The sequence below is a fragment of the Desmodus rotundus genome, chromosome 6 (genome assembly GCF_022682495.2).
Source record: "Desmodus rotundus isolate HL8 chromosome 6, HLdesRot8A.1, whole genome shotgun sequence".
Classification (NCBI taxonomy): domain Eukaryota; kingdom Metazoa; phylum Chordata; class Mammalia; order Chiroptera; family Phyllostomidae; genus Desmodus; species Desmodus rotundus.
Genome location: NC_071392.1, coordinates 132,398,619 through 132,423,392, shown reverse-complemented (window position 1 = coordinate 132,423,392; position 24,774 = coordinate 132,398,619). Strand labels below are relative to the sequence as shown.

The 24,774-nt window shown below is 41.4% G+C and overlaps 1 protein-coding gene across 10 annotated transcripts in view; it reads right to left on the bottom strand.

Annotated features, from left to right (window-relative positions):
- RIN2 (Ras and Rab interactor 2) overlaps positions 1 to 24,774 on the bottom strand; it is a 239,526-nt gene that overhangs the window by 98,758 nt on the left and 115,994 nt on the right. For 7 of the 10 annotated variants that reach the window (XM_053926043.2, XM_024559337.3, XM_045194656.2 and 4 more), the window contains one exon: positions 8,203 to 8,295. Coding sequence is in view for 7 of the 10 variants with exons in the window: in XM_024559337.3 (XP_024415105.2) it covers positions 8,203 to 8,259 (57 nt within the window). In the remaining 3 variants the exon portion in view is untranslated. Of the gene's footprint in view, positions 1 to 8,202; positions 8,296 to 9,614; positions 9,952 to 10,739; positions 11,246 to 24,774 lie in introns of those variants that run through there. The other 3 variants (XM_024559338.3, XM_024559336.4, XM_045194651.3) reach the window with 3 other exon arrangements.

Genomic DNA, 24,774 nt, shown 5'->3' with positions numbered 1-24,774 from the left:
TGTTACCTTAGACAGTCAGAGGGGCAGGCCACGTTGAGGGGCTGCACAGAGGTTGCAGGCACCCTAGGATCCAAGGGTGCCCTAGAGACTCCAGCCAACAGGCTCCCTGAGATGTGCAGGCACCATGTCCAGTGTTGCCAAGCAGGTTGAGGGCTGCAGCATCTCCAGGCTTCCTGAGGGCATGTCCTACAGCCCCCCACCACTGACCCTGATACCATACAGAGTCAGGGATCCTGGGGAGTCTTCCCCATTGGCCAGGATGGGCAGGGGGAGGTTCTTACACTGAGCAAACCAAAGGCTAGAAAGATGAATGGATAGAGCAACCCAAAGTACACCAAAAGCTAGCAAGATAATTAGATAAAGAAAAAAAGCCCTCTACTCCCTATCCCTATAAGAACTGAGGGCTTGAGCAAGAAGGCAGCTGAACCTGTTTTTGGTTACACAGCCACTTTGAGTGAGCAAATAAAAGTGTGGTTGTAGTGGGAAAGCAGACAGACAAAAACAGAACATCTTATCAGATGGTGGCAATAACACCAAGGCTTACAGAGAACAAGTGACTGAAACCATCAAAGTACTATGTCTGAACTAATTGTTGAAACCAAGGGTCCTTCTGACTTAGTTTGAATTTAGTTTTAAATCCTAGTTCTAGGAATCATCTCTCTCTGTCCCTCCCTTTCTCTCTCCCTCATTCACCCCTCCCCCTCCCCCTCTCCCAAGACCTAGCCTGTCCCCCAGGATAATCAACAACACCCCTTTCCAGTTGGAGACAGTAGCCCAGAGCTGACTAATGGTCACACATTCTGGACTCTGGCAGGCTAAAGATAACATCTTGACTTAAATTACGTTTCCCATCTTGAGCCCTAAGGTAAAATGGCCCATGGCTATTTTCCCAGGGGACCAGACAGAGGGATGCCAGAAAAGACCTCAGAACTGTCCTCAAGACCTTAAGAAATGATACATCACCTTTACCTCTCAGATCCCAGTATGACCCTCAACACCTAAACCATGGTGTCTCGTGATTTTGAGCATTAGCTTCCCTTTCTCTTGGCTGGAGCAAATCAGTGGGTTTTACTTCTTCACTGCAATTCTTAGTGCCCAGGGTTTGGCTCTGCTAGTGCTGGGTGCGGGAACTCTTTCTATATTACATCACTGGTGCTCACAACACAGAGGGGAAGGTGGTATTACACTGTTTTCTGGGCGGGAGCATGAAGCCAGGTCTAGAATGCAGACATTTCTATGCTTTTTGTATCATCCTGTTTACTTAATTTGTATTTCTAATAAATTTCTAGGTGAAGCTGATACCACACTTTGAGAACCACTGCTTGAGGCTGCCTTGCTAACAACTGGGTGATGCCAACGCTACCCACCTAAAGATGATTAAATTTTGTTTGACTTTCCTAAGTACTATTTTTATTTCCTTGTTGGATTTTAACCACTTTTGATTTTAACTCAGTAAACTTATTACAGAATGTCTTTCTAAGTCGACCATAAATACATTATTTGTTAAAGTGTTCTTTGAATAAGCTTTATACCTGTTTCCCAGTTGAATAAAATTCTGACAGAAGTTCATCCTAATTTGTATGAGAATCATGTTTTTAACTTTTTGAAAATTACACACTTGACACAATAGTGCTTCAACTGTACATTCCCTCCTGGGAATCCTCCTATTATGAAAACTCTATTTCAACTAAGAAATATGTCATTAAGAATGACCAGGGGAACCTATTTCATTTCCGATTTTTAAAAACCAAGTTCCCTAAAGCAAGTGAGACTGTGTTGAGGCCCAATGGGTAACATGTAATATCAGAAATATATGGCCAAAATGTGGTGGAACAACTACTCTAGAAAATCATGAAATCCATTTCTTCTTGGAAACAAGAACAGGAATTGCTGTCCAATAAATTCATGGCATCCCTACAAAGTCATGCCCAGGCTGGGGGGGGGGGGAGGGTCGGGGCCCAATGTGCATTCTGGAGGTGTTTCAAACAGATGGTGAAAGCCATGCATTTGTATCCAAAAAAAGCCAGCCACTCCCCCAGAGTGTCGTTATCCCCCTGACCTCTCCAGATGGGGTTTCCTGGGAGACCTCACTGGAAAAGGAGGAAAGGGATCAGAGTGGAACCCTCAGAAGGCCACATAGGGTGGGGATTCCAGATGAGAAGGTCAGATCAGGTCTGGTTCCCATCCCTACTATAGACTACCGAGCCCTGGCACTTGAGTCTCCCAGGACTCAGTTTAGATTCAATGTAAGCTTTTGCTGTCCAATATAGCAGTTAGCAGCCACATGTGGGAACTGAGCACTTGAAATGTGGTTAGTCTGAACTAAGACATGCTCCGTGTAAAATGCACACTGTATTTCAAAGGCATGGTATGAAAAAGAAGGATGTAAAACACCTGATTAATATTTTAATATTTATTAAATGCTGTCACGACAATATTTTAGCTATACTAGGTTAAATAAAACATATTATTAAAATCAATTTTACTTTTTTAAAATGTAGCTACTAGAACATTTAAAACGACACCTGTGGCTTGCTTTGTAGTTCTGTGGGACAGCACTGTTAAGACCTGTCCAGGTGGAAATGTCTAGGAAGTGTCTAAGAAGAACTTATTTATGGAAAACAAAAGACACACAAATACTGATGTCAGGTATGCTTTGCAATATTATTATGAATAATTATGGATACATCAATTGCTCTAACCAACTCTCTAATCACTCTTTTGTTTCCACTGCAGGGTGCTTAGCCCTTTCCTGGTCATAGGCTGTGACAGGGTGTCTCGCTGCACACCTGGCATGGAATGTGACATCTATTCACTGTTCAGGTGTCATGCTGGGAGACCAAGAGCAAAACACTTCCTCACATCTGTGACTTTTAAACACCCACAGATCTATGTAAGGATTTCTTCAGTGAAGCTATTGACTAAAATGTGATTTTGGTTCCATCCATTATTTTTCAAGCCCCTGTATCTCTTTCCCTGTTACACAACAGTGAATTGCTGTCCTGGGCTGTGCATTCAGAAAATGACTCCACACAAAGAATGGTCTGAAAACTCAAATGCCAAAATCACTGAGGCCCAACATGTGCAGTAGTGCCAGTTCTGGATGACTGAAAATTTGCCTGCAGATAGATTTTTTGAAAGCAGAATAACTCTTCAAACACCAAGGAGAGACTGATAGTTAAGGGAAGTCTGCTGGGGTGAAGTGCCTCATCACTCCTGGTTTATCTGTTTTATAGTCAGATTTTAGCAATTAGGTTTCTTTGAAGTGAGCCGCACTTCCATTCTTTACGTGCCAGAGAGCACTCCTATGGCTTCTCTGAACCATAATGACAGGCTTTCTGTTTCTGAAAGATGGACATGATGTACCTGTTACACAAACTGTGCAAAGTGACCAGGAAGAGGATTCCTCAAATGGAGCCTCTGCTGCTGAGCTGGGCCCTCCAACACCCTGGGGTAGTTTGGGAGCCCAGGCCCAGGGCATCTCCCCACAGCACAGGCAGTTTGGAGGCACAGGAGAGCAGGGTCCCTAGAACCAAAACACTTTCTTCCTGCTCAGTTAAAACCAGCTATTTCCCTGTCTGTGAAGCAAAGGGAGGCAGGAAGCAGGCACTCAGAAAGAAAGAACTCTTGTCAACTTGTAGGCTGATGAGGGCAGGCTCCCCTAGGCATTCCTGGGAGAAATTAGAATTGTTGAGTGGACAATTCCCACTAATACTTTCTGGCATTGTTCTCTGCTATAAGAGGATCCTCCTCAAGGTCAGGGATGTAGAAACAAAAAGACAAAACAAATCCTCACTGTAGAATCCAGAGTTATGGGTTCAAGTTTACTTCCTACCACTACATCGAGGCCACAGCTGGGACTTCATATACAATATTTCTACCACAATTTTATCCTTAGACAAAGTAAAGGTAGATACCAGCTCAGCTGTGGGAGCTCCATTGTCAGTGAATAAAGTGGGTGTATGGCAGTCTGGAAGGGTACTTGGGAACCTGATGGGGAGAGGTGGAGAGTGAGATGCGGGGTGGGCAAAGCCTAGAGTGTGGGCATCAGCAGGTCTGGGCCATAGGAGCACACCCATGGTGGCACAGGGGCAGGGCCAGGAGAGGAAGAGTTGAGAAGGTGGGAGCACAGCCTGAAAGTCCCTGAAGGTGAGAATGCAAACCTGGTGCTGGGTCCAGCATGGGCCAGAGTCTGCAAGCAGGTAACATGGATGGATGGAATGGTTTGGGAGAAAGCAAACACACATTTGGAGATAGTGAAGATGGATTAGGAACACCATCCATAGTGCCCACAAATGAAGGAATGAGAAGCTAAGTAGGGAGGTAATGTAGGCAAGGGAAGAAGGGTGTAGATTTTGGAAACTTCAGGGGGATTTGCCAGCACTGGACACCTGGCTGGTGGGGGGGCAGGATGGGATTCAGGAAAAGGAGGGATCGAAGATTACTTTGAGTTTCTCTGTCTTAGTGCAGGACCATCTATAACTTTACCAGTCTAGTTAATGTTTTTCTTACACAATCTCTTTCACACAACACACCCTTGAAATCTGATAGCAATAGGTGTCCACTTCCATTAATTAGGTGCAGGTAACTTTGGCTGCCTAGTCAAGGGCATCACCAGCCTGCCCCATGTATTTTCACAGAGGCCTTATAGAGCGGGAAGATAATGTTTCTCACAGGTGGGTGAAGGATAACAATGGTGCTGGAAAGGACTGTGGAAAATGGGTTGGTCCAGCAGCACAGGATTTCTGTGGCCAGGATTCCAGCATGTAATTCTACATGAACAATAGCCATGGGCATTCTTATTATCCCAGACTGCTCACAAAAACTGTGCATTATTCAAAACTCTTGTATCCTGCAACTTATCTGAGTCATTTCCATGAGCCAGGACAGGTGGGAAGCCACAAATCAAGGCTTGCTTCTAGTGGTTACCAACTCCGGTTTAAATGCACACAAACTGGAGTGGGGAACATAATGAAGAAAAAGAGGTCCAATGATTGCCTTTCAATTATCTACACTTTACACAAAGTCACATGAGCCCTAATAACCAAGGAAGTTATAACAAGCATGTATAATTGAGCTATGAGCTAAGAATATAACCAAGAATGTTCATGCTTGATGGTGTATTTGGAGAATGGCACTGCAGTAGCTTAAGATTTACTCCAGAATTTAGCCCTATCCACCTCCCTAGATAACAATCAATCTCAGCTTGCAAACCAAAGGCCACTCCCTCAGGAAAGATTTCTCTGGAACCCTGCATTATGTTATATATTCTCAAAGCCCCTTTTACTTCTCACATTAAGCACTGTTTTATGATTTATTGGTACAGGTTTAGTGTTGTGGTTATTTATTAATATTTTTCTTTGTTACCAGACTGAAAACTCCATGCGGTCTGGATGGCTTCTGGTTTTTCTCTCCATTGTACCTAGTACAGAGCCTGGCTGATCTGAAGTTCTCAATATTTAAAATATAAAAAGCATGAGGAGTAAAAGAAGACCCAGTGGGTCCCAGAATGTGCTGAGTGACAAACTGTCTCAACAATTGAACTATAGCATTTTTAAACAGAGTTAGTCAATTGACTCTGAACAGTCAACATTAAATGTCCAAAGGGAAGTTTACTTCATCCTTGCAAATAACTACATGCCTAAATTATAGAATAATTAATAATAATTGATATACTTATTTAAATTACAATTAATATTATTCCAAAAAAACCTATGGATTGCCAAAGTAATGAATAACAATGTCTATAAAGAAAAGAAAAGAAAGAAGTACAGTTGACCCTTGAACAACATAAGATCAGAGGAGTCAAGCCCTGAGCAGTCGAAAATCTACATATAACTGTTGACTACAGTCAGCCCTTTGAATCTGCAGATTCAGTAAACCTTGAATGGAAAATAGTATTTTCAATCCACGGTTGGGAAACTGTGGTTGGGAAACCCCTGGATACAAAGGGCCGACTACATTTATTGCAAAAAATCCACATGTAAGTTGACCTATGCAGTCCAAACCCCAGTTATTCAACTGTAACTATACCATTTACATGGAACATCTAACTAAACTAGCTTGAAGCTCTGCAAACAAAAAAAGAACAGAAAATACCAAGTTAAATAGAGCTGGCCAGTTTGCCTACATCTTCCTTAAGGGCATTTGACTCAGGAGAGATAGACTAGTAGAATTTGCCCTCAGCAGGTTCAAGCAGGCCTCTCACCTCTTGCTTTATTTATTCTTTCATAGGACATAACCCAGAAATACAAGTTAACTACTTTAACCTGATGTTCAACTAAAAAACAAAAAAGATTTTCCTCAGGACCATAAGAAAAACTGGATCCAACAAGGCCCCTTTCTGAGGAACTTTCAAAGGCAATTTTGACTATACTCGATTTCCTCATTTTGCCTTGACTTGAGCATAAGGTGGTAATTATGAACTAGCCAGTATTTAGGCTGATGTAGGTAGTGTCGTGGGTTAAGGAGGGGATTGGGTTCTTCCTTTCCACCAGGACAAAATAAATATCTCAGCCTAAGACAGAATCCAGGAACTGGAGATGAGTCAGGAGCCTGGTGGGTCTAGTGCCTGGTTTACAGGAGACTTGAGGAACCCCTCATCTGCTTTATGAGGGTGGATGTTACAGAGGTTTGATTCAAACTGAGTAAACTGATTGACAATTGTGACTGCTATGTCTACATACCTTAACTAATAGCACTGAGAATTGAGACCATCTGTGTCAACATAACTATTTCTTCCAGGATATTCTTGCCCAGAAAGTTAAGGCTGTAAACCAATAAATAACTTCACTGTTTGCTGTTGGAAATTCCTACAGAACAATCTGTCCTGGCAAACAGTCAGCTCACCTGGGAAAACAGCCTGCCTATCAACAATGGTTTACTTGCCAGGATTCAAGACCCTTGTCTTGCTGTATCCACCAATCCCAACGTATTATGTCACAAACTTTGCTGAAAGCCAATCACTTCTCTGCCTTGAAAAATACAGCTAAAAGGACTTGGACCTAGACCTCTAAACCCTATAGATCTGCCTCCCAACCTCCCCTTGCTCAGACAACAGCAGGACTGTGTCCTGCCTATGAACTCCCTTATTGCAATCAGCTTACTGAATTTAGCTTTCTTTTATCAGCAGGCTCTTGCAATGGATTTTTTGAAGTCCATAATTGACATAATAAATCAGGTTTGGCCTGTAGGAAGCAGGAGCTTTTAAAGGCAAGCTAATACATACTTACAACCCATCAGGGTGTGGAAGTTAGAAAAAAATTGTCAGTTTTCTTCTGTAATAAAGTTAAGAGGCTTCTTCTTTATCATTCTTCCTTTGAGAAAAGATCTGGTGCTTTAACATCTGCTTATGACAGATTTCAAATGCAAAATTTACCTCTACTTTTCTACTCTTTTACAGGATTCTGTATTTTCCAAATTTTCTACAATTATTATGCATTATTTTGAGAGTGAAGGAAAGGACACAGAGCAAAAGCCATAAGAAGGAAATTAATTCCCAAATGTAAATTAGAAATGATGACCAAGTCTTAATTTAAAACGTATACACACACAGAGTACATAAAATATCCATTTAGAATTGTATCCTTTTAAGCTAGCGAGGTAATTTTATCCCACTGACATCAGTTATGCATATAGAAAAGCTATATGTAGTTTTAATCACACAGTCTTGGTTTTCTATTGCCTGATTCGAAGAGAACTCTTGGTGTTTGATAAAATACACCAGTAAACAACATTCAATCAGTCTAGGGTGAGGCCCAGGAATCTGATTGTTGTTCTTTTTTAAAAAAAATGAGCACTAAGTGATTCATACAATGAAGCAAAATGTAAAATACAGGGCCATCAGCCCTGATTCACTGGGAATGCACCAGCTTCCATTGTAAAATCATTCAGCTAAAAAAAAAAAAAAAAAAACCACACACACACAAAAAAACCCCAGCACTGAGCAGTTGACATACACACAGAATAGTATCTCTTTGTGCCTGGGTCCTGGGCCTGTCCCGAAGCACTAACTCAACAAAAATCCCAACTACTGTCAAACCTGGTAACAGCTCGCAGCTGGGCTCGGGAGAACTCCCCAGCCAGAGCTGGCTCAGTGAGCAGGCTTCCCCTGCAGCTCGCAGGAGCGCCTGCAGCCCCTTGTGCAGCCCAGCAAAGGGAGTAAGCTGCAGCTTAGCGATCTCAGTCAAGGCTTCTTTTTACCTTAAAGAAACTTTCTCGCTTGTCCAGGCTGCGGGTACCCATGGTCCAAGATGACATTTCCTCCAGCGAGGCTCTACTGCACGCCTGGGACTCCTGAAGGTAGAGACATTTTTAATGGTTAGTCCAGCCTGTAGGAAATTCCTTTCTAAGCCACAGAACACTCACAACAACAGTCCTGCCAAGATCTTTTTCCGTCAACAACATAGTGCCATTTATTTCCCACCAAAGCCCTTCCATCTCCTTTTATGCTGATTTCCTGCCTCAGACAGCATAGTTCCTAGACTTTGTCCCACCTCACTGCCCCACCCCCCACTTTTCCATCTGAAGGTCTCTGGGACTACAGAAAGCATAATGATTGCTTTGTGTGTTTGCTTGACCTCATGCACCAGTCCCAGAGGGGCCAATATTAGATGTCACCATAATCTGCTCCAAAGCTTATGGACTTAATGTGGCTGATCACATTAAGAGGGACAGTAAAGAACAAGCCCCTGCATGTCCCAGGAAATCTTGCTGGAATGGGATGAGATCATCCTTAGCTGTGCTAACCCTCTTCCCCAGGCAAGGTCAACACAAGGGCACAGGGAAAAATCCCTCTATTTTCTCTTTAGAAATCAAAGATTGGGATGAAATTACAAGTCTCTGTTTCCAGAGGTCAATTTGTGTCAGAAACAGATGTAAACAACTCCATGATAACCTAAGGTTGGAGTGCACTTTGGAATGTGGAGGGAAATGTAAAGGTATGATATGATTCTGAATCATAACCCTGGCTATTTGAGCTTGGAATTTCCCTCATTCGAACATTAAAACCCAATACTCTTTCTTCTTAGTCACAAAGCCTTCAATGTCTACTTGTAAGTAAAACACACACACACCCAGGCATCTGGCCTCATCCCGGCCAGTGTGCATTGAGGAGACTTGGGGAGCATCCCCAAACCTTCCTTAACCAGCAAGGCATGACTAGCAGCAATTATAAAACTGCCCTCCCACTCAAGATCCCTTCTGCTCACCATAACATACACAAGTTGTAGCTGGTCCTAACCACAACCAACAGGTGGAGGACAATAAAGAAAATATATATTCAGTAAAAACACCTCTTGTGACAGTAAGATATTAAAAGGGGTCGACTCTGGGGATGGAGTAGGAGACACTGAAGTTATGGTATCTGCTGCTAGTTTTCTGAGACTATTTCATTATTAGCTGGGGAACAGAGAGCAAAGAGCACCAAAGGAACATTTCAACAAGCAGAAAAGCATAATTACTGTGCAGAGAACTGCATCCCCATGAGCAAGCAACGCTTTTTGGAGAAAGGCTTATTTCAGCCCCACAATTTGCCTCTCGGTTTGCATCCATAGTGGCTGCAACAACCCGTGGGATACCATCTAGGAAAAATTAATAATGATGTGCACACCCACCCCTCCTTCCAGAACATTCACCATTTCAGTCACTTCTCCATCACTCAGTCACTTTAAAGGTTTGGAGGTGTCTTTCCTGTATTTCTTTCCACTTGCAATCCCATTGGATGAAGGCCAGCTTCCAAAAACCTCTTTAAAAGACTAGTGAGCTTTCCACCACAATCCTGCTGATGCCACAGGTTCAGGTTCTCAGTCTCAGCAATTTAATGGAGCCCCAGCTCCAAGGCGTTTGAAGTTCATCACTTACTTAACAAAGTCCACAGATTGGAATGATTCCAGAAAGAAACACAGTGCTGTGTTCAGAACTAAGAGCAGAATGGAAACCACTCCGTAACTGTTTCAACCCAGAAGCACACAAATAAAAAAAGTACACTTTTTGAAACCAAGCCTAATGTCTGTAATTCTTTTTCTTTCAGACATTTTCTCAGCAAGAGATTTGACATTGCACAGCAGTTAAGGGTCGGCTCAGCGAGAGCCAAGACTTCATTCCTCATCCAGACCTGCGTCTCTCTGTGTGGAAATTTTCTGTATACAATCCATTTCTGATGAGCCACGACAGGCATGGAACTTTTGTCTATAGTAACAGATCAATTGGGTTCCAGAACTTCACTAGTTCAGTAAGCTGCCTGAAAAATGCATGTGTGCACTTCAACTTCAGGGGTCCTCAGTGAAAATCCATTCTGGATTCCTTGTGGGGCAGGCAGATTCATCCCATTTCTTTGAAAAGATACAGGTTGCATCCACTCCTTCTTTAAAAGGCTGCTCCAGGACAGAGATGCAAGCAGTTGATAAGAATAGGCTGTCAAGTGCCACAGCAGGTCCTTCCCACAGAAGGAAAGCCAAGCAGACTACACATCATAGATTATTCTAATTTTTAAAAGTAAAGTTTTTAAAAGCCCAAAAGAAGTTTCGGAGTATGGTCTTGCCTGTTGTAGCGGTAGTTTCCTTCCCAAACCATAACTTCTAACACGTTGGCTCAATATGGACAGAAATTTAATAGAATTTAAAACAATTCTTTCTTCCCATTCGCGGTTACCCGCACCTCCCCTGCAGGCGGTACACAAGCAGTTTCATCCTAAAACCACCCCAGTAATGGGTCAGACTAAGAAACAAAAAAAAAAGTACCGTAGTTTGAGAGGCTGTAAAATTCCTCCAGAGTTAGACGGTGAAAGCTTGCTCCTTTACTGGTTTCCCTGAAGTTGTAAAGCAGATTCTTGAAAAATCAGCCCAGCACGTCCAATGGATCTTTCCAGATGCTAGCTAGAAGCTAGCAAAAAAACAAAAAACAAATTCCTAACGGGACCAAAGGACACTGCAAACATTTTGGAGCTGCCAAGCCTCTTTAACAACACCACTGAAGGAATGTAAACGAAGCTGGTTGCTTCAGTTGCTAAAGGACAAAGGCAGGAAGTGATTATACCTCACTCTCCAGAAATACCAAGCTCTGCTGCTTTAGATCTAGCTATGGCTTTCTATGTGGTGCCAAGAGCTACTGCTGAGGTGAAGGTCTATCCTGAAATTTCAGCATAAAGGACTCCGTGAGTCACCTGGCCAGCATTTAGGCTGCTATGACTGCCGCTGAGCAACATCATTCACGGCTGGTTTTCCAGCCCATTCCACAGAGAGCCACTGACACAGGCTCTGAGTCTCTGCCGCCTGGACCTTGGCTGCAAGCTGGCAGATGGGGATAGGAACAACCAGTGCCCAATTTCCAGTTCACTGATCAGCGGAGCTGGGCAGAGTCACACTGGCACTCTTCCAACTCTTGGTCTACCTGGCCACAGGCCAGATCTTGGAAAGATAGAGGGTCTGAGTTGTGTCTTCCTCCCCTCCGCCCTTGATTAATGTAGCCAAACTATACCCTTCCTACTTTATTTGCCTGAGATCACAAGTGCAAACCCACAGGAGAAGCAGCAGAAACTTACATTGGCATTCACCACTCACACGTTCAATTTAAAAGAAATGTGGCTTATTCAAATCATCTCCATGCTGCTGTGAGAGCGGCCACAAAAGCTTTCTCATCACTACCTTTTTTCTTCTTTTTTCTAGCAAGACAAAGTGGACTTCAGTTCTTAGTAAACAAGATCTCATAATTATTTTTCCGCCAAACTGACTGAAGTAGGAGTAAGTGACTCACTGCTGGGGACCTAACAGGTCAAGGCCAATCCCAAGAAGTACACTTCACCTTCTCGCCTGATGACAGCAATTCTTCTCTCTTTTTAATGCTTTTTGTCTTTATTAAGAGAGGTAGAAGCAAGTGAGGCAGCTCTGTGTCTGGATTCAGGGAAGGTTTCTGAATATCTTCATAATTTTCTTTGTATTACCACAGCTTTTACAAGCTGAATAGTAAAACCATTCCAGGCTCTGGCTTGACAATTCAAGTTATATGAATTTTTTAAATCATTTTTTAAAAAATATATTTATTGATTATGCTATTACAGTTGTCCCATTTCCCCCCCCACTCCACTCCATCCTGCCCACTCCCTCCCTCCCACATTCCCCCCTATAGTTCATGTCCATGGGTCATACTTATAAGTTCTTTGGCTTCTACATTTCCTACACTATTCTTACCCTTCCCCTGTCTATTTTCCACCTATCATCTATGCTACTTATTCTCTGTACCTTTCCCCCCCTCTCCCTCTCCCACTTCCCTATTGACACCCCTCCATGTGATCTCCATCTCTATGGTTCTGTTCCTGTTCTAGTTGTTTGCCTAGTTTGCTCTTATTTTTGTTTTAGGTGTGGTCGTTGATAACTGTGAGTTTGCTGTCATTTTTACTGTTCCTATTTTTGATCCTCTTTTTCTTAGGTAACTCCTTTAATATTTCATATAATAAGGGCTTGGTGATGATGAACTTCTTTAACTTGACCTTATCTGAGAAACACTTTATCTTCCCTTCCATTCTAAATGATAGCTTTTCTGGATACAGTAATCTTGGATGTAGGTCCTTGTTGTTTAATCTTGGGTAATGTAATTATGATGTGCCTTGGTGTGTTCCTCCTTGGGTCCAGCTTCTTTGGGACTCTCTGAGCTTCCTGGACTTCCTGGAAGTCTATTTCCTTTGCCAGATGAGGGAAGTTCTCCTTCATTATTTGTTCAAATAAGTTTTCATTTTTTTGTTCTTCCTCTTCTCCTTCTGGCACCCCTATAATTCGGATGTTGGAATGTTTCAAGATGTCCTGGAGGTTCCTATGCCTCTCCTCATTTTTCTGAGTTCTTGTTTCTTCATTCTTTTCTTGTTGGATGTTTCTTTCTTCCTTCTGGTCCACAGCTTTGATTTGAGTCCCAGTTTCCTTCGCATCACTATTGGTTCCCTGTACATTTTCCTTTGTTTCTGTTTGCATAGGCTTCATTTTTTCATCTATTTTTCGAACAGATTCAACCAATTCTGTGAGCATATTGATAACCAGTGCTTTGAACTGTGCATCCAATAGGTTGGCTATCTCTTCCTTGCTTAGTTGTATTTTTTCTGGAGCTTTGAAGTGTTCTGTCATTTGGGCCATTTTTTTTCTTTTCTTTTTTTTTTTTTTTTTTTGGTCTTGGCGCTTCTGTTACTTAAAGGGGCAGAGCCTTAGGTGTTCACTGGGGCGGGGTAACACTGGTCTGGTCGCTGTGCTGTGACGCTGTACGTGGGGGAGGGGCCGAGAGGGAGCAATGGCGCCCGCCTCACTCTCCTCCGGATTTCAGTCTTTCACTCCGATACCCACAATCAAACTGGGCCCCTCTGGTGCTGGTTTCCCAGTGGGTGGGCTTGTGCACACTCTAGGCCCCTGTGGGTGTCTCCAACGACCTCTCCCGTGAGGCTGGGAGTCTCTCCTGGTGCCGCCCCAACCCCCAGGGGCGCTTTCAATCAGAGGTTTGAGGCTTTATTTCCCCCGAGCTGGAGCCCTGGGTTGCGCAGTCTGCTTCGCTCCCCGCCATTCGCCCGGTTTATCTGTGTGCGAATGTGGGGCCCCGGGGTGCTACCCACTGCTCTGCCTGCCCTGCTCTCCGCCACTCTGAGTCCGGCCCTCTCGGTTTATCTGCACAAATGTAGGGTTGCAGGGTCTGCTAGTGCTCGGACTGCCTGCCCCGTTCGTCCCACACTCCGCCAGTCTCAGTCCCGCCAGGGCCAGTGAGTCCTCCTCCCCCCCGCCCGTCTCCGCCCCTCCTACCAGTCTGGATGAATGTTTATTTTGTATTTCCTTGGTGTTGGACCCCCTTGCTGTTCGATTTTCTGTCAGTTCTGGTTGTGCGAGGAGGCGCAGTGTGTCTACCTACGCCGCCATCTTGGTTCTCCTATATGAATTTTTTATTTCTTTAAATTCAGAGCTGATTTTCCCAGTCAACAGTCAAACTTTTTTTTATTAAAAAACAACAACAACAACAACAGATCATGAAAACTATTCTGTCAAAAGTGAAACTAATTAGTGAGAAGTAATAAATCAGAAGCAAAGAGCTGTATTCTTGGCTCCCTCACTCAATAACTGTGTTTTTAAATAGAATTAGGAACAATGCTCAGCACCTCAATTTTTCCAAGAATAATCAAGGAAAGTAATTTTTATCTTTTTTTATCTAAGTGCTCAGGGGCAAAACTCTGCATTTCTGCTTTTGACAGGACTGGCCTGCAAATGGGGCCAATTCCAATGGAGGGCCATCCATTCCCTCCTTGGAAAACTGGTGTCTCCAAGACTCTAATCTTGTCCATGTTGCAGGAGCTCTGCTGGTGCCCACGCACCCAGGTGGACACTCTGACCATGTGCAATGTGCACAATCCTGGGCAACAGATGGGCAGTTCTACTAGCTAGAAATTCCTTCTTTTCTTGGATGAGAAACTGACTCTCTCTTCTTACCTCCCACCCAATGCCCTCATTTCACCCCTTGGTAAAGAGGTGGGTCCCTCTTCTACATCCCAGCAGACATACCTATTCCTCCCTTGTCACTTCTCCTGAGTGTGGCTCTGGCTTCAGGCCTGGTACACTCTGCCCATCAGGAATGGGGTTAATAAGGAAGAGGGGGGCTGCTACCCCCAAAACACTCTCTTTGGCATTTCAAAAGTGTGTGTGTTTTCAAACTTCCTCACTTGAAAGCTCCATGTGTTATGTGGATACACACCCTGCACACATACAATGAAGAAAATCCATAAGCCATATTGCCTCTTAATGTGAAGGACACCATGGACAGGAAGTCACACACTTCTTCCTCTCCTTTAGGGTCTTCCTTAGGGTCTACTTGTCAACCCATGAGCACTTGACTTTAGCCCTTTTTTTTTCAAAGGCTCTCTGGCCATGATGGTAAAAGTGTCAACAGATCGTATTTTGCCGTGTATAATGCACACTTTTTTTGCCCAAATTTTTGAGGGGAAAATAAGGATGTGCATTATACATGAGTAGTACTAATTCTGTGTCTATATAAATGTTTTAAATTCTTTTATTAATGCTTATGCACTAAAAGTGTAACTCTAGAAAGCAATAATGATACCCATACATTAAAAGTATAAATGCAAAAATTCTTTCAAATACAAAGAACAAGTATCTAAATAGAAATTAAAAATTGAATTAAAAAATTAAAATGAAAGATTTTTTCCTGAAAGTTTGGGCCAAAAACATGGGTGCACATTATACACAGCAAAATATGGTAAGCAGTTAATTTTAATTAGAGACTCTAGGAATACTCTATTATCCAGCACGTCTCAGTTTAGACTAGCCACATTTTAAGTGCTCCATAGCTACTTGTGGCTAGTGGCTGCTGCATTGGGCAGCAAAGACTTACATTGAATCTAAACCTCCTCCTTTTACAGATGGAGAAACTGAAGACCAGGAGGCTGAAGTGCCAGGGCTGGGTGTCTATAAAAGGGATGAGAATCAGATGTGGGATGACCTTCTCATATGGAATCCCCACCCTACGTGGCCTCCTGAAGGTTCCACTCTGATCCCTTTCCTTCTTTTCCAGTGAGATCTCCCAGGAAACCCCATCTGATCTGCGTACTGGAGGCTTTTGGGAGCAGATGGTTAAAGACATGCATGTGTATCCAAGAAAAAGCCAATCATTCCTCCAGAGAGCTACTATCCCCATGATCCCTTAATTCTTGTAATATTTTTTTTTTTGTTTGGTTAACTAACAGCCTATGTCATTAGTGGAGCAGAGTAAGAGCATATACAAAGTGCAAATATCTACAGAAAAAAAAAATGTCCTGTTTAAGAGGGTATATCTCATGTTAAATGTGCTTACCACAATAAATAAAATAAAATAAAAATAGCCCAGGTTCAAATGTCATAACAACCACCTCTATGAAGGAAAAAAAAGAGACATCATTCCTTTTAACAAACAAGCCCCCTAGAGCAAATATTGCCTGGAATTTCATGCATTAATTTGCTACTTTTTCCTTCATTTTGATCCTGCAGATATTCGTCTTTCCAAACTTTCCACTTCACCATTAGAATATTTATCCACCCTTTTAATCAGTAATGTGCTGGAAAATGTTTTACAATTGGCTTTCTGGGGAGTAAAAGCTCAAGGTTTTAGCATTTTCCTATTTTGTGGTATAAATACTCTCATCATGGGCAATTTCAATCTACCAAAGTGGCACCAACAGGCTTACAAAATCCATGCAAGTTTATCAATCAGATCTAGTGAGCAGGGTGAACTGACTCCAGTTCACCAATGCATTTCATTCACTCATTCTAAACCACAGGGCTTCTGAAGAGATTGCTCTTATTTGATTCTTCATACACTGAAGTAATAAAAGATAATGAAAGTAAGAAACTAGATCTCTAGACTGAAACCAGCACTTTATCCATGAAACCACATTATCTGTCCCTAGTAAGACGTGAAATATTTCTGCCTGTCATCTTAACCAAGTTAGAGGATGCTGTCAGGGAAACCTGAAGGATGCTGTTAGGTTCAGTGTATGACTTCATACTTAGTAAGTTCCATTTCTTTAGAGGCTGCAGAGAAAATAAGATTTTCCTTTAGCCAAACGGATACTGGGGATCTTGTACACCTTACTCAGAGTAGTACCTCCAATACCTTAAACAGTACCTGGCATATATGTGCTCACTAAAAGTTTGTTGGATAAGTAAGTGCATGAGATTTTACAGAGAAGCCATCTAGTCTGAGAGGAATGGTTTTTAAGGAACGGCTTCCTAAAAGCATATGATGACAGAACCAGAGCTTCAAGAACGGCAAGGTAAGATCAAATGCCACAAACTCACATACCATGCTGTTGATCTACATACTTTGAAAAACATTTTTTTATACCATATTGAAACACAAGGACATTGGTTTAGGGAGTCCACATGTTCTCTCGGTGGAGGAATTTTTCCTATAGAGTCTGATCTGGAGCCCTTCCTAGCTCTGTAACACACAGACCCACTGTGTTCTCTACAAGTGCCTAGCTAGTCATGTTTCTCAGCTCTTTTGTTACTGGATAAATCAGAATTCTAGAAAGGTTTCCTGGTGTTTTTTCAAGCCATTGAATTTTCATTAGAGACAACAAAACAAAAAATCCATCAGACAGATGCAAAACTCCCATGAAATATAACTGGATGAGCCAATGGACTTTGTGTGTTTGTGCCAGTACTTGTACCTGCATGTTATGGGGATTAGAGCCTCAATATCCCCATTCCTACTCTTAAGAAGTGGGTTGGAGAACAGGAGAACATTTGGGCCTCCTCTGAAGAATGCCCTCCTTTTAAGCCTGCAGATTCCATGTGTGACAGTCAGTAGAAGCACATCATCACATCATCCAGTATCAAAATATCACAATGCAATACCTTTTATATGTAGTCAATGCCCTATTAGCATGTATTAATATTACCTTGCAGCCAGAATCCAGAAATTATCAAGGAGATGCATAAAAAAACAGTGCTCTCTAAAACACTTTAATATTTTTTATGTCTACAAAAGAGTCACAGAAACTCACATAGTTCAGTGAGGCTCTCAGGGATATCTGCTGTCATCACCAAAAAGGTGGTTTTTGTGCCCAAAGTTGTGCCTCAGAAGTTCAGGCATGTTTCAAAGTCACTCTTTGTTAACCAATGGCATTCATATCATTTCCTGGGAGAGACAAGTACATATGACAATCACACATCTGAGGGAGACTGCTTCAGGTCACAATGATAGATAGCTTTGGGGTTAGATTTCAGGAAAAAAGAGAGTAAAGGACATGTGGCCAATGGGCCATGAATGGACCTTCTCTGGTGATTCATGAGACCACATTATTTGTCTCTTGTAAGATGTGAAATATGCCTGTTATTACTTGTTCTTTTTATCCTCTTGCTCTTCTCCAGAAGGCTGAAAGTACTTTTGTTGAACCAAACCAACCTTCTCGCAGTCCCCATTGGCCTAAACCAAATGGGGTAGGAGGCTGTCTAGATATAAGAGAGCTAACTCCCCACTACTCTGGGGACAGCAACCTAGTTGGCCTATGTTGTTTTGATTTACAAAGGTCTTTTATCCATATAGCCCCATTTTACCTGCCTGTTTTGGCATCACAGGCTATCTGGCACCCCTGTCTAGAAACATGAGGCTCCCCTACAGCCAGAAGCTTCTATGTTAACCAAGGTTTTCTCCACAGACCCTGTTCTCAATTAGGCCTTTTCCTTCCTGCTCCCTGTTTTTGATGATGTTCTATCCCTTTATTGTTTCATCGAGGTGTACAAAAAGAGTAGACAGAAGTCAGATCATTCAGTTGGCAGGCTTGTGCATTGTTTCTGGATTGCAACTATTTATTTTGTCTGATTCCAATATAAAAAACAACAACAACAAGGCAAAACAAAACCCAGTGTTGTAGCATCCTCTTTGTCCTTTCCTATTTCCTTCTTCTGAACTCAGAAACATTGGTCCATAAAAATATGTACAAAAAGAAGCACTCATTTTTGTTTTTTTTCTCTAAAATGTAGCTTCAGATGCTTACTTTCCACTTAACATTCTGTTCTTCTGAAGTCCTGGCCCCCTCTGTTAATGACAAGACCAGGCTTGAAACCTGACAAGGAGGGACCTCCACCTTCTGTGCATCAATCACTCGCAGTTCTGCACAGTCTTCTTGTTCAAATGTCTCTCATGTTCCTTCCCATTCTCCATATCCATCCAGACCTCAGAGCACCACAGACTTAATGCTTTCAGCAGCTGCCTACCATCTGTGTATCCCCACAGCCAGTGTCGGCTTGGCTCTATTCCAACCTGCAGACCCTTTCTCAGCCCATTTCTGCTCTGCTCACAACGCATTTCTTAGAATTTAATATTTATTTTCTCTGGTCAGGTATTCAGGGCCCCTTTATGATCTGTTTCCAACCCAAAGTCACAATCTCAACAGTAATGTGTGTGTGGACTGGCTCTGCCCCCTCCAGAATAGAGATCCCACATAAGTGGATAGAGGAAACACCCTCACTAGCACCCATCTATCCTTGTTGAGTATTTTCACACATGACATATGCATGCTGTTGCTCTTCCAAGCCACACTGCCAAACCCAGACGAGCGAGTGGAAGGTGGACTAGGTTGGCAGTCCTGGGCAGGTGACATTCCGAAGCCCCATCATGTATTGCATAACTGCTCCTTATGAGCAAACGTGACCTAACTTACCTAGACCCAGCTCCCTCATCTCTCAGGTGGGGCAGCTCTGAGGTGGCTGTTCTCTCAGGGTCCCCAGTGAGATCAGGGTCCAGTCACCCCACTGAAGGCTGGCTTGATAACACAACCTTTTATGGTTGTCTCTTCTTCCTCACTTCCACCCTCTCCTACCAGTAGTGCCTATATCTTCTCCCAACCCAAACTATTTGCGCTTGACTTCTTATCTTAGGGTCTGCTTCTAGGGTACCCAAACCTAGACAATCACAGATAAGCACTTGCACGTGTGCCCACACACCTGCTAATGCAATAGCTGCTTCTTCACTTTCCTCGTGGCTTCTGAGATCACCTCCCAGTAAATGACTTGTACTTGAATCCTTGTCTCAGAGGCTGGCTCACTACTTCTCTTAGGAATCCTGCTCAACTGCTACTGAACTTACTAGTGTAGACATTTTTGCCAGAAAAAATAAATATATTTTGAATAAAATTTGCATGTCCTTGTAAACAACCACCATCCTTTGTGAGTGTAACTAAAATTATCCAGTTAAGAGTGATAAAAAAAATTGAAAGACTTTTTTGCAAACAGTTGCAAAATTTGCAAATAAGTTAAAATGTTATGTTACATTCAGTGCAACTAACGACAATTATTTTAGAGGATGTAATTTTTATTAATACAGAATCTTGTTTTTTTGTCTAGCCTTCATTAGATAAATTTAAAGACTAAGAAGTGTCACCAAATGATTAGTCTTCTTAGAATCTGCAGGCCCTTTGGTTCAGCTCTGCTCCCATCTGACCACAATTAAAGCTTTTAAGAAACTCCTCCTGTTCTTTTCATCACAATCCCTTGCTTGTTTCTTCATGGTAATCAGCAATTAATCCCATTGAATCAGTGGGGAGCTTTTATGTTTTATGTAACAGAAAACCCAATTCAAATTGGCTTAAAAATAAACAGTAATGTCTCCGTACAGATTGCTTATTAATTGCAAGAGGAATGATAGTAATGATGCACTGGAGAAACTAGACAACACCTTGACCCAGTGATCAAAATTAATATCCCCAGTGAAGTTAGACAGATGCTGTGTTCCTCCAGACATGATGCTCCAAGAACACATCAATTAGAGATTATTCCAACAAGAAATGTGAAACCTGAATCTAATTATAAAGAAATAAATATACCGCATGTAAGGAACGTTCTGTAAAAGAGCTGACCCGGATTTTGTAAAAATATCAATGTAATGAAAGACCAAAAAAGGCTAAGGAATAATTCCAGATTAAAAGAGATTAAAGAAAACTGAACTCTCCCAAATGACATGACTCTGGATTAAAAACATGCTAGAGAAGACATTATTGGGGAAATTGTTAAAAATTGATATATGTGATTTGGATAAAAATATCATTATCAATGATCAAGATCCAGGCTTGGATGATAGAGCTGTGGGAATGAGAGGATATCCTTGCACTTAAGAGTTGCATACAGAAGGAAAGGGGCATGATATCTGCAGCCTGCTCTCAACTGGGTCAGAGATTCAGCAAATGGGGCACAAAGGTACAAATTGGTGAATCTGCATAAATAGTAAATGGAGTTCTCTGAACATTTCTTGCAATTTTTCTGGAAGTTTGAAATTATTTCAAGGTGAAAACTTAAACACGAAGCAGTAAAAGTCACTAAGGGATGTAGTGGAGTCTGCTGGTGGGCGACACGAGGCATGGACCAAGCCAGTGGTTCCATTCTTTCAAAGAGGCCCTATTTTCCTCACTCTTTTTTGTCCCCTTGTTCTGCCTTCCCAGGATCAGTGTTGGCCACACAGTGTTTACCAGTGTGACCAGTGGTAAAATGATTTTGGTGGCTCCAGGCTTCACATCCTCACACCTACATATGCAGACACAAGTCAGGTCCCTCAGATGGGTAAGTGAGTGTCTTTCTTGTCAGAAAACCTTCTCTCAAATTTGAGACACCCTACTCTAAAACGCAAATTCTAATCAAGAGGCCCCTGATACTCAGACCATGACGCCCAAACTTTAATGTAGTGTACACTACACAGACTTCCACAATATGACTCAAAGCTTTATTTCCACTTCTGCATTTCTGACCCTTCCCACAAGACCACCCTTATCTGCCACATCTTTGTATCTCTGCAACAGTTACATTGTTTAATGTGCCCCCTCACTTCATAAATATTTTTCAGTCCCTCATGACTCAGCTCAAGAATCACCTTCTCTATACAATCCTCACCACCCCCTGCCATTCAGTCTTCCCTTTTCTGGTTACCCATGGTCCCTTCTAACAGGACCCCATGATGTTATAATTCTGTGTTTCTAGTTATTGCCCATAGGCCATGTGCTTCTGCATGGCAGGGCCCTGGGTATTGTCTAATGTTTCAAGTGTGCCTAGCAGATCTATAAAATGTGGACAAGCACATACTATCTACCCTGCTAAAACAACATGCTCTGTGGCCCAGTAAAAATTTGTGGACATATGCTGTCTACAAGAGACCCACATCAGAACAAATGACCTACACAGACTGAAAGTGAAGGGCTTGAAACAAATATTCCATGCAAACAGATAGAAAAAAAAAGCCGGGGTAGCAATATTTATATCTGACAAAACAGACTTCAAAACAAAGGGCATAAAAAGAGACCCAGAAGGACATTTAATAATACTCAGGGGAAGAATTGATCAAGAAGACATAAACATTATAAACATATATGCACTCAACATAGGAGCACCCAAATACATAAGAAAAATTTTGGCGGACTTCAAGGAAGTTATAAACAGCAACATACATATCCTACAGGATTTTAACCCCCACTGTCAAAAATGGATAGATCTTCCAAACTAAATATCAACAAGGATATTGAAGCATTGAACAATGCCCTAGACCAAATGGGCTTAACTGATATATATAAAACCTTTCATCCCAAAGAAGCAAAATACATATTCTTTTCAAATCCACATGAAACATTTTCAAAGATAGATCACATGATATGACACAAAACAAGCCTCAACAAATTCAAGAAAACTAAAATTATAGAAAGCATCTTCCCCTGAAACTAGAAACCAACACCAAGAAAAATATCAAAAACATTCAAACTCATGGAGATTGAATAGCATGCTAAACAATGAATGGGTTAAGAATGAGATCAAGAAAAAAAATCAAACAGTTTCTGGAAACAAAAGAAAGTGAACTCACAGCTGTCCAAAACTTATGGGACACAGCAAACACAGTCCTGAGAGGGAAGTTCATAGCGATACCGGCCTACCTCAAAAAGATGGAAACTTTTGAAATAAAAAACCTAATCCTGTATCTACAAGAACTGGGGGAACAACAACAAAGACAGCATAGAGCAAGTAGAAGGAAGGAAATAACCAAGATCAGAGCAAAATTAAACAATATAGAGACTAAAGAAACAATTCTAAGGATCAATAAGTCCAGGAGGTGGTTCTTTGAAAAGATAAACAAAATCAACAAGCCTTTAAGCAGACTCATCAAGAAAAAAAGAGAGAGGACCCAGATAAACACAATCAGAAATGAAAGAGGAGAAATGACAACTGACACCACAGAAATACAAAGGATTGTAAGAAATTACTACGAAGAACTGTATGCCAAGAAATTTGAAAACCTAGGTGAAATGGACAAATTTCTAGGAAAACATAATCTTCCAAAATTGAGTGAAGAAGAAGCAGAAAGCCTGAACAGAACAATAACAGCTGACAAAATTGAAGCAGTAATCAAAAAACTCCAAACACACAAAATCCCTGGACCAGATGGTTTCACAGGAGAATTTTACAAAACATTTAAGGGAGAGCTAAACCCTATCCTTCACAGACTTTTCCAAAAAAATCCAAGAAGAGGAAAGACTCCCAAACTCTTTTTATGGAGCCAGCATCACCCTAATCCCAAAACCAGATAAAGACACAACAAAGGAAGAAAACTGCAGGTAATATTGCTGATGGACATAGATGCTAAAATCCTCAATAAAATATTGGCAAACTGCATCCAGCAGTACATTAAAAAGATCATACACCATGGATCAAGTGGGACTCATCAAGAGGGATTCAAGGATGGTATAATATTTGCAAATCAATAAATGTAATACCTCATATAAACAAAAGGAAAGGCCAAAATCACATGATCATATCAATAGATGCAGAAAAAGCATTTGATAAGTTACAGCATCCATTTATGAGAAAAACCCTCAGCAAAGTGGGAATAGAGGGAGCGTTCCTTAACATAATAAAGGCCATATACAAGAGACCTACAGCCAATGTCATACTCAATGGGCAAAAACTAAAAGCTTTCCCACTAAGATCAGGAAAAAGATAAGGATGTTCACTTTCACCACTTCGATTCAACATAGTATTGGAAGTCCTAGCCACAGCAATCAGACAAGAAAAAGCAATAAAAGGTATCCAAATTGGAAAGGAGGAAATGAAACTGTCACTGTTTGCAGATGACATGATAGTGTACATGGAAAATCCTATAGGCTCTACCAAAAAACTACTCAACCTAATAAGTGAATTTGGCAAAGCAGTGGGATACAAAATCAATATTCAGAAATTCAAGGCATTTTTGTATAGCAACAATGAAATATCAGAAACAGAAATTAGGAAAAAAATCCCATTTGATATAGCAACAAGAAAAATAAAGTACCTAGCAAAAAAACCTAACCAAGGATGTAAAAGACCTGTACTCAAAAAACTGCACAACACTGAAGAAAGAAATTAAGGAAGACACAAACAGGGGAAGCATGTACCATGTTCATGGATTGCAAGAATTAACATCATCAAAATGTCCGTACTACCCAAAGCAATTTATAGATTTAATGCAATCCCTATTAAAGTACCAATGACATATTTCACAGATATAGAACAAAGATTTCAGAAATTTAAATGAAACCATAAATGACCACAAATACCTGCAGCAATTTTGAGAAAGAGGAATAAAGTAGGTAGGATCACCATACCTGACATCAAACAATAGTATAAGGCCATGGTAATGAAAAGAGTCTGACACTGGCATAAGAACAGACACAGACCAATGGAACAGAATAGACAGCAAAGAAATAAACCCAAATCTCTGTGGTCAATTAATATTTGACAAAGGGGGCAGGAACATAAAATGGAATCAAAGTAGCCTCTTCAGCAAATGGTGTTGGAAGATCTGGACAGCTACATGCAAAAAATAAAAAGAAAAAGAAAAAGAAAAAAGAAAAAAAAGAAATTGAACCACCAACTAACACCATACACAAAAATAAACTCAAGGTGGATAAAAGACTTAAATATAAGCCTTGATACCATAAAAGTCCTAGAGAAGAAGATAGACTGGAAAATCTCAGATATTCCATGCAGCAATATTTTCACAGATATGCCCCATAGAGCAAGGGACATAAAGGAAAGAATAAATAAATGGGACTTCGTCAAAATAAAAAGCTTCTGCATGGCTAAAGAAAACAATAGCAAAATGAAAAGGGAAACAACTGTATGGGAAAACATATTTGCCAATGATATCTTGGACAGGGGGTTGATCTCCAGAATATATAAAAAACTAACACGACTCCACACCAGGAAGACAAACAATCCAATTAAAAAATGGTCAAAGGACCTGAACAGA